This window comes from Eptatretus burgeri, chromosome 7 (assembly GCF_056783735.1).
Source record: "Eptatretus burgeri isolate ZD-2024b chromosome 7, Ebu_testis_v1, whole genome shotgun sequence".
Lineage (NCBI taxonomy): Eukaryota > Metazoa > Chordata > Myxini > Myxiniformes > Myxinidae > Eptatretus > Eptatretus burgeri.
The window spans coordinates 102142395-102156720 of NC_140967.1; the positions used below are offsets into that span (position 1 = coordinate 102142395).

General features: G+C 45.6%; 1 protein-coding gene across 6 annotated transcripts in view; it reads right to left on the minus strand.

The window, feature by feature from the left end:
* Positions 1-9566, minus strand: part of TCAIM (T cell activation inhibitor, mitochondrial) — a 64639-nt gene extending 55073 nt beyond the window's left edge. For 5 of the 6 annotated variants that reach the window (XM_085889964.1, XM_085889963.1, XM_085889962.1 and 2 more), the window contains exon 1: positions 9369-9566. In XM_085889964.1, coding sequence (XP_085746090.1) covers positions 9369-9387 — 19 coding nt within the window. In that variant the 5' untranslated portion in view covers positions 9388-9566. The other variant, XM_085889965.1, reaches the window with a different exon arrangement.
* Positions 9567-14326: the final 4760 nt, after the last annotated feature.

Sequence of the window (14326 nt, forward strand, 5' to 3'; positions counted from 1 at the left end):
TTTCAATATTTTAGATGGGGATTATTGTGCAAAGAAAATTAAACTATTGAAGGAATTTGAGAATGAACAAATGTTTATAGGTTCAATGAGTGAGCTAAACAATATGCATTGGTTATTTGATAAAGAGTGCCTCGAGGCTTAGACGTTTCAGATATTTCTTTCGAATCACCTTTAACAAATCTTTATCTTGTTGTATGGGTTATTTGAATAGAGAGCCCCTAGGTTAAAAGGGGAAATAAAAAAAATGACTGTTTTTACAGCCATTTTTCCCTGCTGTGCAGGGGTTTGGCTTTTTCTTGAGGCAATGTTTTATGGCCGGATGCCCTTCCTGACACCAACCCTGGTCGCCTCTTACGACACACAGGGATATGGTACACCTATTCTAACTGGGGCATACACCGGGATCAGTACACTGGCACTCATTTCGCCGACCTCGGAAGGATGGCAGGCTGAGTCAACCCCCTGGTGTTAATTCAGCAGCCAACGGGATTTGAACTCAGGACCCTGGGATCCCAAGCCGCCACCCTAACCACTAAGCCAACACCAGGCTCCAGGTTAAAAGGGGAGACAAATAAATATACCTTGGGCTAAAAAGGGGATTTATTTTTTCAGGGGAAAAAAAAGAAAAATTTCATGGCTGAAAATCCCCCATTCATTTACATGGGGAAAAGTGAGCCAGAACCAGTATTCTTACCCTACTGGCGACGACTGGCTTCAGAAGACCACCAGACGTCCAAAGACCAGAAGACAACTCCTTTTCGAAGACCAGAAGACAACCACTCTTTTCGAAGACCAGAAGACAACCACTCTACCTTTGGCCCAGGCGCGCTTCTCTTATCCCATGCTCGCACTCCCTCATTGGGCAGAGAGGGAACGCTCTATGCCCATATTTGGAGCCAAGGCAGAGCGTAACGCTTGTGTCCATATTTGGGGCGAAGCCAGAGTGTAACGCTTGTGCCCATATTTGAGGCGAAGCCAGGACACCAATGTCCAGAGAAACTCCGCCTAGCACACTGGACTCCGCCCATGTATGTGCTGACACGCACGCGTGCAATGGTGCCGGTGGATGATGGTGGAAGGAAGAGAGGGCAGGTGTCGTTGTTGTTAATTTAAATCCTAATTATCAAATAAAAATAACTCACAGCGCACATACAATTAATCACCCATTAAACATAGGACGGGACCCGAAGGAGAAACGCATACTTACCGACATAGCTGATCTATAGAACCTGGCGGTTGTGTGCAGTAAGCTTCCAAATTCGCAACAATATCACCGAACGGGTTTTGTGCAAGCACAACAGCTCTCATCAGAACATGGTGTGCATCACCTCCCCGAGCACAAATCAAACATTTCCCAGTAGTAGGGGACCAGAGCCCTAAACATTTGAAGGAGGTCACACAGCTTGCTATACTTTGTTTCTATATATTTTTAGGTAGGTATGTCCATTCCTCATAAGGTTTCAGAGGTCTGCTCATCAGACACTCTTGCGAACAACTTCTGTGGGTGGAAGTTTGAAAATACGAGATCACCTAAATGAGCCAAATAATTAGGGGTAGGGGAAACTAAATCGAGTTTTTTTATGAAGTAATTGCAATGAAAGTCATGCATATTAGGTATCATTGAGAAGGAGTTGGCCCACCCTACAATTTTTCATTAATAAAATTTTGATGATATCATCGATTATGTCACTAGGGGTCAAAAGGTCATAGATTTTGGATGCAAGTTAAAATCTGGGTACTAGTGATATTAAATATGGTGCTGTGACCAAACCAAGAGTCTGGGTACCACAAATGCTATTAATATAAGCCAACATATACCCAAAGTTTTTTTTATATTATGAAAAATTGCAGAAGTATTATAGTTTTCATATTAACCTCTCGAGTCCGATATGCAAAAAAAAGTCAAATTTCAGCTTTTTCTGAAAAATACAATTATGTTTTATTTTGAAGCTTGTGAAGCATTTGCATAGTCACAAATGGATATTGGAATGAATGTTTGTTCACCAGAAGTGTATATCAACCCATTCCTTCATTAACCCTTTGCCAGTTTCAGACATTTCAATAAAGCATACTCTCTTTCCTGAACTGGAGCTGAGTGATGCTGGAACTAAATACATTGAAAGGCCACAAGTATAAGAGTATAGGCCTACATTTATTAATCATAATGTTACAGCTAAGCCTTCATGTATTGTTGTAGTTGCACATATAAAAAACAGTACCTTTTAACAGGCCACCATATTTTTTTTTAAAACAAAGCACTCTTCCGTAATTGGAGGTAAATTGCTATTCATCTCTCCTTGGCATCATGTGTTGATTTCAGAAAATTTTCAATCCCACTTTAGTCCATTATTCAGAACCATACAATGGCAGGAAGAAACTAATATCAACCATCAGGTAAGTAGTTTTAAACAAGCATATGAATGAACTTAATTTGAGTTATAAATAGCACAGCTTTTGAAAAGGTGCCTGAAAAAAAATGTAGGCCTGCATGCAGGTACACATACCCGTGCGTGTGACATTGATTATGTCAGGAATAGCTACAGTGATGTACAGGCAAGAGAGCCAGCAGCTATATAGGTCATGTAGGTAGCATCCTTACATACAGAGTACATGTTGTAGTATATAAATTATAATCTCATTTGATCTGTAACTCGATGGTATGGTGGCCCGTGAAGCCAATGATCACTTGTTTGTTGAATTAAGCACTGAACATTTATTATTTTTGCCCTCCAATACATAGTTTTTCAATAGTTGTATATCGATTCTTAACTTTCACACATCTTCATTTCACACATCTTCACATCTAATACATCACATCTAATACATTTTTCACACATCTAATACATTTCACACATCTTCAGGTATATGTACCTTTGGTACATCCCAGCGACACAATGGAGGAAGGGGCTATTCGAATTGGTGAGAAAGGGAAGTCGCCAAGTGATGGGACAGATTATAATACCTGTATAATTTGTCAAAAGAAGACATCGTGTACTCTTCAAAATGTCACAGAGAATGGTTATCCCTCATTACTGTACAAGGATGATGTCAGCAGTAAGGACATATTTCTCAAGAAACTTACTAAGATTGACAGTTCGTGTCAAAGTACATACAATAATAAAAAAACGGTTGATAAAAAACAGCCTAAGGTCGAAACAAACATTGCAAATATGGATGAAGAACCCGTCTGCACAGCTACTCGATTTAAATTTGACACAAAGTTAGATTTCAAAACGAACTGTTTTGTGTGTGGTAAAGTGAGAGACAAAAAAGGAGATCGCAAATTGATTTTGGTTGCCACAAAGGATAGACAGTTATCAATTTGGAATAAAGCGAATGAACTCAATGATGAACGAATGCTACATTCAATTCAAGGTTGTGACGTAGGCTGTGCGGACATGATTGCAAATGACTTTAGGTATCATAGGTTGTGTTTGAATAGTTTTATGAACAAACACCCCACAGATATCAACACTACTGACACTTTGAGTGTCTATGAAAAATTGTTTCAGTGGCTTATTTCTACTATTGAAGCAAAACTGCTCAGTGATTGTTGAATTTATTTTGTTTCGCAATTGCGTGATATGCTTCATAGGTGGTTGGATGAGAAGCATGTGGAACATGCCATGTCATATCGTAGTGATACGCTTGTAAAACAATTTCAGAACCACTATGGTGAGCAAATTATGATTTTTCCCCAGGTCGGTCGTTCGAATCTCTTATGTTCCTCCAAGTTCACTTTTGGGAACAGTCCTCACAGAAGTTAAGAAACTGAAAGATTGCCTGGAAGAATCAGAATACATTGAGGAGGATCTTGACATTGACAAAACTGCCACTGAACCTCAACAGTCCCATACATCACCTTCTGAGTCATTTCATACTGCAAAGGCCATTCGCAAACAGCTTAAATCAATAGCCAGTGAAGAAAGGAGGAGATTAAAGCAAGTGGATGCTGCAGAAGTAAACATGGATATATCATATGAATATGCACTGAAGTGTGTCCCGAATGACTTGTACAACCACATTGCTTGAATGTTGACTGATGCAGACAGTGGTCTTGGTCCTGATGACAGTGTTGTGATTGAGGCAAAACAGCATGAACAAGTGCTCGACCTTTCACAGGATATATGTGCTGCCATTGCTAAAATAGCAACTCCCAAACATGTTGGCACTGCTGTGCACATTATATAGCAGACTCGAAGTCAGGACACGGTAACCCTACTAAATAGATTTGGTAACTGCATCAGTTATAACGATGCGCAGAGATATATATCCACCATGGCAAATGAAGCTAATAATCAGATAGAAAAGCAAGGCTATTTCATTCCTGGAAACATTGCAAAATATATTTTCAGCCAGTTTGCCATTGATAATCTTGACTTTCATGAGAACACCGTTGATGGAACAACTACTCATGGAACCACACATATAATCTACCAATATCCCAATGACGCCACCAGAGAAAAACCAATCAAGCACTAAGTGCATTCCGCTACAAAAAAAATCTCGTTCGGTCACCCTTGAAGACACGGAGCCTGTTCAACCGAGAAGAAGTTGGATCACCCTTCCTGATCGACAGAAAAGTCATTCCTTGCTTGGACTCAAACTAGTCCCAGATGACACAAACAGATTTAAAATGGAAGAGGACTTCAATATTCTGTTCAAACTATGTATGACAGGTTCCACTGATTAACTAGATCTCACACATGAAATGCATCCAGTCAGGTCAGGTATGGGAGCATGTGCCAGAACAGCGCGTCGCTATGTCCACTTTCCGCCGGTACTCCAGGGGCCTCCGTCTGGCCATCCCCCAGGCAGATGCCAGGCCCATCCCCATCTCCTTGAGATGATGGTCAACCTGCTGCAACCACGAGGAACGTGGTCGGCCCACTGGCCTCCTCCACTCATCAGACTCCCTCGCTGAGAGAATCTGGTGAGCAGGATCAGCATCAGGAAAACGAGCCACATGTCCATACAGCCGCAATTGACCCTCACGGACTATGCAGGTAACAAATCTCATCCGAGTCTCTCTCAGCAATCGCTCGTTGGACTCAAAATCCGACCAGCGATAGCCAAGGATTCTCCGAAGACACCTGGTACCAAAGGAATTAAGTCTCCGTCTCAGATCCTTGGTCAGAGTCCAAGCCTCGCATCCATAGAGCAACACTTGAAGTACCAAGGACCTGAAGACTCGGACTTTCGTCCTCCCGCACAGGTACCAGCAGCGCCACACCCCATGATCCAGTGAATCCATGACTCCCCAGACGTCTATTGACCTCTGACTCACAGCCGGCAGAGACATGAATATCACTGCCAAGGTAAGTGAATCTCTCCACGACCTCAACATCCTCACCACAAACAGACACAGACAGGACAGCAGCATCCAAGATGTCACTGAATGCCTGTATCTTAGTTTTGACCCAAGAAACCCGTAATCCCAGCGGCTCCGACTCCTCATTCAGCACCTCGAGGGCCCCCAAAAGGATATCTAAAGTCTCTGCAAAGATGACTGCATCATCTGCAAAATCAAGGTCCGAGATCTTGACATTCCCAAACTATGCACCGCAGCTTGATCTCTCCGACATCCTCCCTAAAATCCAGTCCATACAAGTGCTGAAAAGTGTGGGGGCCAGTACACACCCCTGACGAACTCCAGTAACAACTGGAAATAAGTCAGAGATGGTACCACCACACTTCACAGCACTCTCAGTACCAGAGTAGAGTTCAGACATCAGATCGATCAGTTTTGGTGGCACCCCACGAAGACCAAGAATCCTCCAGAGGACATCCCGATTCACTGAATCGAACGCTTTACAGAGATCAACATAGGCTGCAAGCAGCCCCTGCCGAAACTCTCGTCTGCGTTCGGTGAGGACACGAAGAGCAAGGATACGGTCAATCGTTGACCTCTTTGGTGTAAAGCCTGACTGCTCTGGACGCTGGTGCTCAAGCAGATGGTGGCGAAACCTATCAAGAATTATCCGAGCAAAGACCTTGCCCGGCACTGAGAGCAGCGTCACCCCTCGGTAGTTGTTTCAGTCTTGGCGATCACCCTTCCCTTTCCAGAGAGGAACAACAAGGCCCCTCTTCCAATCAGTTGGGATAATGCCTGTGTTCCAGGCAGAGCACAAAACTGCATGCAACGACACGAGTGCAGCATTTCCACCAGCCTTGAGAAGTTCAGCATGGATGCCACAGATCCCTGGAGCTTTGCCCCGTTTCAACTGGTTCACCGCAGCCCATGTTTCCACAAGCGAAGGTGGACCACAGTTGATTCGAGGGTCAGCAACAGGGATTGTAACACCCTTGACGTCCAACTCGACAGCTGGGGGATCAGCCTGGTACAACCGCTCAAAGTAACCGGCCCAGCGGGCCTTCACTTCAGACTCCTCTGTCAAGAGCCTACCACTCTCTGCTCAAATTGCAGTGCTCCGAGGGACAGGCTTGGATGAACGCAATGCACGAATTCCCCTGTAAGTGGGACGAGAATCACCTGTCCACAGGTGATGCTCTACCCCCTCACAGATTCCTCGCACATAGGCCTCCTTATCCACCCTCAGTGCACGTACAGTTTTACGCCTCAGCTCCTTGAACAGCTCAGCTCTGCCATTCAGCCTGGCCCTGCGACTCTGGTCAATGGTATCCAGTGTCCCTTTAGAGACAAAATTCTTCTTTGCCCTGCGGTGAGTTCCAAGACATCCACCGGCAACATCAAGGACGGTGGTCTTGAAGGCGCTCCACAACTCTTCAGGACCCCCCAAAGCACCCAGATCCCCCGTGTCCACTCAGTCTGTTCGCAAACTCCTCAGCTACTCTCTCATCCCCGAGCTTGCCAACATCCAGCCTAGGCTGGGATGGTAACATTCTCCAGGATTGAAGGTGCAGCTTTAGAGTTGCTACCACAAGCCTGTGGTCAGTATTGAGGAACTGAGCACTCCGGTAGACCCTGCAGTTCTGGATCATCCTCCAGCGACCGTCAATGAGGACATGGTCAGTCTCCTTTGCCACACCGCCAGCGTTGGAATACCAAGTCCAGCGATGAGCTTGTGGGTGCTGAAACCATGAACCAGCCACCCTAAGTCCATGACTTCTTGCAAAGTCAAGGAACTTAGTGCTATTCTGGTTCACAGTTCCTTACCCATGGGGACCAACACACACCTCATAACCATCCCTATCAGTTCCAGTCGATGCATTGAAATCCAACAAGACTAGAAGTGTATCTCGTCTGGGGCACTTATCAACCACAGACTCGAGCGTGGCGTAGAATGCATCCTTCACGGTGAGATCACTCGCCTCAGTCGGAGCATAAACAGAGACCAGGGAAATGACACCTAAGGAGTGACGAATCCTTAATCTCATAATACGCTCGATGACAGGTGTTACTCAATTATCATTGGGGTCAGCCTATTGGACACAGCTACAGCAACTCCTTGGGTATGGTAACCATCAGAGCGACCAGACCAATAGTAGGTGTAACCACCCACCATTATCTCGCCGCAATCCGGTCTCCGAACCTCAGAGAGAGCTGCAATCCCGATGTCCAAACGCTTGAGCTCAGATGATAACAGAGACAGGTGATCATCCTCTCTTAGGGATAGGACATTCCAGGCACCCACCCGAAGGGACCGCCTCAGGTTAACCCAAGGAGATCACCGTCTGGTGGACGACACCTCAGCACCACTCCGACACACTCTCCCGCAATCTGACCCAGGGATGTTATCCCGTGGTTTCCCTCCTATCATCAAAGATTGGGGGTCCCGAAGGCTTTGCCCCAATCCCATCATCCGGTGCGCTGCCCTGCGAAGGGAAGCTGCACAGGAGGTACTCCCACGGAGTGGGTTTTCATCCTGGAAAAACTTCAAAGAAATGCAGATTGAAAAATGTGAAAAGGCTACTGTGATTGGTTTAATATGGTCCATTTCTTCTTCTTTCCCCAACCGACCCTGATGTTGTTCAAGAGTCAGTAGATTATTGTATGATTGTATCCAAAGATCTGGGCCAAGAATTGTGTGTCTTGATGTGCGATCAAGCCATCTATGAAATTGTTCTGGCATTACAGAAGAAACATCCCACAAAGTACGACCACCTTATTCTTCGAATGGGTGGATTTCACATTGCAATTAATTTTCAAGGGGCAATTGGCAAACTGATGAAAGGAACTGGACGAGAAGACCTTTTTATTGAAGGGGGTGTGTGCTTGCCAGGCACTGCTAACAAGATAATGTCTGGAAAAGATTATCAAATGTTGCGAGCTCACACTCTTGTAGAGAATGCTATATAATATGCACTTTTCTGGGAAGCCTTCGAAGACTGGCTGGTGGAAAAGTGCACTGGCACTGATGAATTATCATCTTTGCTGATTTTTTGCTGATTTTGCACTTTTGTCAGAATGAGTTAATATGAAAACTATTGTAACTCGAGGGGGAGCACTCGGGAGAGTGCAAAACCTCCGCCGCCAATACTGCTGGGTCACTCAAGTGAACCTTATATCGTATTCATTAAATATGTCAACAGTGCTGACAGAGTTATAGTTCTTTTCTCCAAGATTATTTTTTTTGGGGGGGGGGGGGTTGGAAATCACTTAAACAGTTTCGGAGATAATTTTTTAGGCGATTTCCATTAGCGGGGATATTTTGACGTCATAACTTTTTTTCTAGGAGGAATTTTCAAAATCGGAGATGGTTACTGTCTGCGCGGAGTATTTTTACATATACATGCCAAGTTTCAGGAATTTTCGATGAAAACTGGAGGCTGTGAAACAAAAAAGTACATAAGAAGAAGAGGAAGAACAACAACGTGAGTAAGACTTGGAGATCCTCCATGAGGATCTAAAATCAAACTTGCTCCCTTCACCCAGTTCCATTAGTACGTAATTAATAGACAAACTCACGTTCAAATTGATTTGATGGACCACACTCTTCACAGAGCGTGTTGCCGAAGCAGTTTGTTGGCAAAGGTTACACTAGGTGGTTTGCCATTGCCTTCCCATCGTTTGACCATTACTTCATCCCATTTAAATGTTGAGCGTCAGGCAAGGAGGAAGAAGCAGCAGCAGCACGAACCATCCTTCAAGTGTTTGGCACGACTCAGAACAGACGCTCCACCATGACGTCATCGAGCCCGGTCCACATTCTAACCGTACTAATAAATAGACAAACTCACGGAAAACGGGAACAAATGGAATATCCTCTCCTATGGCGATGGTAATAATAACGACGGTAATAATAACGACGGTTCCTCACAGAATTAAAAAAAAAATCTTCGGTGCGTCTCAGCATCGGTTCGAATCGCCCAGCTCCCACCTCACAGAGAATACAATTCCTCACATCGAACGTCCTTCCGTAAAACCTGAGGGACACCAATCTTACCGGAACGAAACGGCGCCATTGACGCAAAACATCCCTGTGGGGTCTCACGAAGCTCTCCCTGAATCGGTAACCTCTCGCTCTCTCTTTCTCTCGCCTTCCTTTCCTCCTCTTCTCATGATCTCATCCCAACGTGATAAAATAAACGGCAAAAACAAAACAAGCGTGATGAATAATTCCTTCCTGATTCGTTCCTCACGGTTGAAAGAAAATTAATCAATCTCGACGCTTTCTTCCGCCAGGATTTAATACTTCTTGTTTATGTTTGTTATGCGATTCGAAAACGAACTCATTTTATCAGTACGTCCATGTACACGGAGCAACTGCCGTTTGAGGTGTATTGCTCAGCTTGGATGGTGTTTTCCCTTTGGTTTACAAATTTATTTACTGAACAAACGAGACCACACGTCAGACCCTCGTATTGTTTGTGCGCAGAGTGGCCAAGAAATTATCATTTGGGATCCGCTGGATGATTGTAACCCGTGGGATGGACATGGCGACGGTGCAACCTCCTTCAATGTTCCATTTGGTTGTTGATCGGTACACCCTGATACCCATAATCACGTGAAGTGACTCTCAAACTCCCGGGATATGGTTGCTAAGCAACCTCGTGTGTCTCATTTTGAATAAACTGTTCGTTGATTGTTGAGTAATTCAATTACCTGTTCAAAGGTGAATCAAATGTGCCTTTGTGATGAATATTCTTCTTCATAGTAGTCACGCAGTCATAATAATCTTCCGCAGTCATAATATGACGGTCATAATGAAGTCATAATATGACGTAATAGTCATAATCTTATTCATAATAATATTCTTCCAAACAGTCATGGAGTCGCAAAGATAAATAAATTTATTTATTCGGATCAGATGCAGCCCGTGCCTGCTTGGCTGCATAATTTTCTGGGGGCGTGGCTGTGCCGCTGATGCAGTGCCCCCGTTACCTGCATGCTGGTACTCGTTTTGCCAGCCTCAGAAGGATGGCAGACTGTCAACCCGCCTGGTGTTAATTCAACGCACCGACAGGGGCTTGAACTCGAGACCCTAAGGCCTTAAGTCAGCCACCCTATTATCATCTTCAGCCAAATAGATATAATAATAGTTAGTGACGGTTGTGGAGTAAAGTTACTGAGGATTTTGGAAGTGGTGACGGTGCAGTGTGTGCAGACAGTGGTGACGGTGTAGCGAGGGCAGGCAGGCAGAGGTGGAGGTGCAGTGTGTGCAGGCAGTGGTGGAGGTGCAGCGGGTGCAGGCAGTGGTGGATGCGCAGCGGTGCAGGCAGTGGTGGGGTGCAGTGTGTGCAGGCAGTGGTGACGGTGTAGCGAGGGCAGGCAGGCAGAGGTGGAGGTGCAGTGTGTGCAGGCAGTGGTGGAGGTGCAGTGGGTGCAGGCAGTGGTGACGGTGTAGCGAGGGCAGGCAGGCAGAGGTGGAGGTGCAGTGTGTGCAGGCAGTTGTGGATGCGCAGCAGGTGCAGGCAGTGGTGGAGCGCAGCAGGTGCAGGCAGTGGTGGAGGCGCAGTGTGTGCAGGCGGTGGTCGAGGCACAGCGAGGACAGCCAGAGGTGGAGGTGCAGTGTGTGCAGACAGTGGTGGAGCGCAGTGGGTGCAGGCAGTGGTGGAGGTGCAGCGGGTGCAGGCAGTGGTGGATGCGCAGCGGTGCAGGCAGTGGTGGGGTGCAGTGTGTGCAGGCAGTGGTGACGGTGTAGCGAGGGCAGGCAGAGGTGGAGGTGCAGTGTGTGCAGGCAGTGGTGGAGGTGCAGTGGGTGCAGGCAGTGGTGGAGGTGCAATGGGTGCAGGCAGTGGTGGAGGCGCAGCGGGTGCAGGCAGTGGTGGATGGCAGTGGTTGCGGGCAGTGGTGACGGTGCAGTGGAGGCAGGCAGTGGGTGCAGCGAGAGAGGGAGTGGTGTAGATTCAGCAATAGAAATTGGTCGAAATGAGGTTTGAGAGGGAGACAGTTTTTGTGGGTGATGAGACAATTAAATATGTAGATTCTTCATTCTGCAGGAAGGATCGGAGACATAGAATTCTGTGTAGTTTTGAAGGAGCGGGAGTTCGGGACATTGAAGGAAGGGTAAACGATATTGTATCGGGTCACTGCAGGAAGAAGTTGGTTGTGGTACACCTCGGAGCAAATGATGTCGGGAAAGTTTACTCGGAGGATTTGAAAAATAGACACAGGATAGTGGGTAACCGGCTGAAAGCAAAGGGTTGTGAGGTCATGTTTTCTGGGATTCTCCCAAGATTAGGAAACGATATAGAAATTATGAGCAGAGCAATAGAGAAACCAATGGCTGGAAGAATGGTGTAGGGAGGAAGGTTTTACATTTAAGAAGCAGTGGGAATCATTGAGGGGACAAAGGCAGTGGATATCATATATCTAGATTCTAGACTTTAAGAAGGCATTTGATAAGGCACCACATCGGAGGTTGCTAACCAAAGTGAGGCCTTGTGGAGTCGCTGGTCAGGTAGCTAATTGGATTGCAAACTGGCTTCGTGATAGGAAGCAAAGAGTGGCTGTGAGTGGGAGGATGTCTTGCTGGGAGGATGTAAGTAAGTAGTGGGGGACCTCAGGGATCAGCAGTCGGACCATTACTATTCATTATTTAGATCAACGATTTGGATCATGGGGTGAAGAGAAGAGATCACGGGGTGACAGCTGAAATGTCTTGACAGAATAAGTATTCAACCCCTTTGCTATGACGCTCCAAATTGAGCTCAGGTGCATCCAATTTCATTTGATCATCCTTGAGATGTCTCTACAACTTGATTGGACTCCACCTGTGGCTAATTAAATTGATTGGACATGATTGAGAAAGAAACATACCTTTCTATACAAGGTCCCACAGTTGACAGTTCATGTCAGAGCAGAAACTCTACCATGAAGTCCAAGGAACTGTCTGGAGAATTCCGAGATATAATTGTGAGGAGTTATAGATCTGGGGAAAGGAAAAAACAAATCCTTGAGTGTTGAAAATTTCCAAGAACACAGTGCGCTCCATCATGAGGAAATGGAAAGAATATGGAATTCCCCAGACTTTTCCTCGAGCTGGCCATCCGAACAAGCTGAGCAACTGGGCAGAAGGACCTTGGAGAGGGAGGTGACCACAAACCCAATGACTACTCTGACAGAAGTACAGAGTTCCTTGGTTGAGATAGGAGAACCTGCCAGAAGGACACGTCTCTGCAGTACTTCACAAATCTTGGCTAAATGGGAGAGTGGACAGCTGGAAGTCACTCCTGAGCAAAAGACAGCACACCGAGAGTTTGCAAAAAGGCACGTGAAAGACTCTGAGAACATGAGGCAAAAGATTCTGTGGTCTAGTGAAACAAAAATTGAACTCTTTGGCCTGAATGTAAAGCGTGACATCTTGCGGAAACCGAGCACAGCTCGTCACCCATTGAACACCGTCCCCTTTATGCTGCCCCTTGGTGATGTGTGTTGGTGGCAGCATACTGCTATATTGACTGGGAGACTTGTAGGGAGTGAGGGAACAATGAACGGAGCCAAATACAGGCAAATCCTTGAGAACCTGCTTCAGAGTGCAAAAGACCTTAGACTGCTGTGACGATTGCCATTCCAACAGGACAATGACCCCAAGCATACAGCCAAAGCAACACTGGAACGGCTTCAGAACAAGAACGTGAAAGTCCTTGAGTGGCCCAGCCAAAGCTCAGACTTCAATCCCTTTGAGAATCTGTGGTAAGACTTAAAGATTGCTGCTCACCGACGCTCTCCATCCAACTTGACAGAGCTTGAACAAATCTGCGAGGGAGACTGGGAGAAAATCCCCAAATCTAGATGTGCAAAGCTGGCACAGACATCCCCAAGAAGACTCGAAGCTGTATTCGCTGCCAAAGAAGCTTCAACAAAGTAATGACTCAGGGGGGTTGAAGACTTATTGCTGCAATACATTTCAGCTTTTCATTTTCAATTAATTTGTAGAAAATAGTAAAAACACGTTTTCACTTTGTCATTGTGGGGTATATTGTGTAGATCAGTGACAAAAAATAATTAAATTTAATCCATTTTTAATTAAGGCTGCAGCGCAACAAAATGTAACAAAAGTCGAGGGATGTGAATACTTTCTGAAGGCACTCTGTATGTAGAGGTTTCAGATGACAATCATGTGAAGCTGTTGTCTCTGCTTCAGGACATCGTTTATATGGAGGTGAAGGCATGAAACATCCTCCACAATGCTTCAGTCTGGGGATGACTGCACGACATCTTTCAGGTTTGAAATGTTTACTTAGCCTGCTGAATAAACTTGGACACTGCGGTTCATCTGATACCATCATGGCATTCGAGATAGTTCCAGCACAATTTCAGCTTAACGGAGGACATGTGTGCGTGCCCCCGAACTGTTGCCCCTTGGTTCCAACCATTATATTCTGGGATAACATTGACTTTTGTGAAGCTACTTTCACTTGTCTTAGAATCGCTCATCATACGAATGGCATTATGATTCAATGCATGCAGCCGATGCAGCCAATGCCGACCCTCTGTGAATGGGAGAATGTCATACTTGGTCATACTTGGACACCAACAGCAGGACAAAATCGAGTGAGACTTGGGAGAAATAATGGGTGTGTGGAGATATGATGGGGGAAGTGGAAGATGTGAGGGGTGGAATAAGTTTGATACAGGAGCAAACTCCCAGGAAGTAAAAGCTGGAAATTTGGAAGGAGGAGGGCTTGGTTGTGTGTTTGTTGACAGATATACGAAGACTCATGCTTTTGTATTGGGGATAATCTGAGATGGTGGTGAACAGCCATCTTGAGGGCTTGGCAGGAAGATTGACATTGAAGACAGTGGAATTTGGTTTCACAGGTGAGAAAAAGAGAAACAAATGAGTGGAGATGAGCAGAGGTTCTGCATTTAGATAGTTTCACCTGAAGGGAGTTGATGGTGGACCATGTGCACCGTGAATAAACCTGGGTGTGACAGAGCACGGAGAGAGCAGAGGGT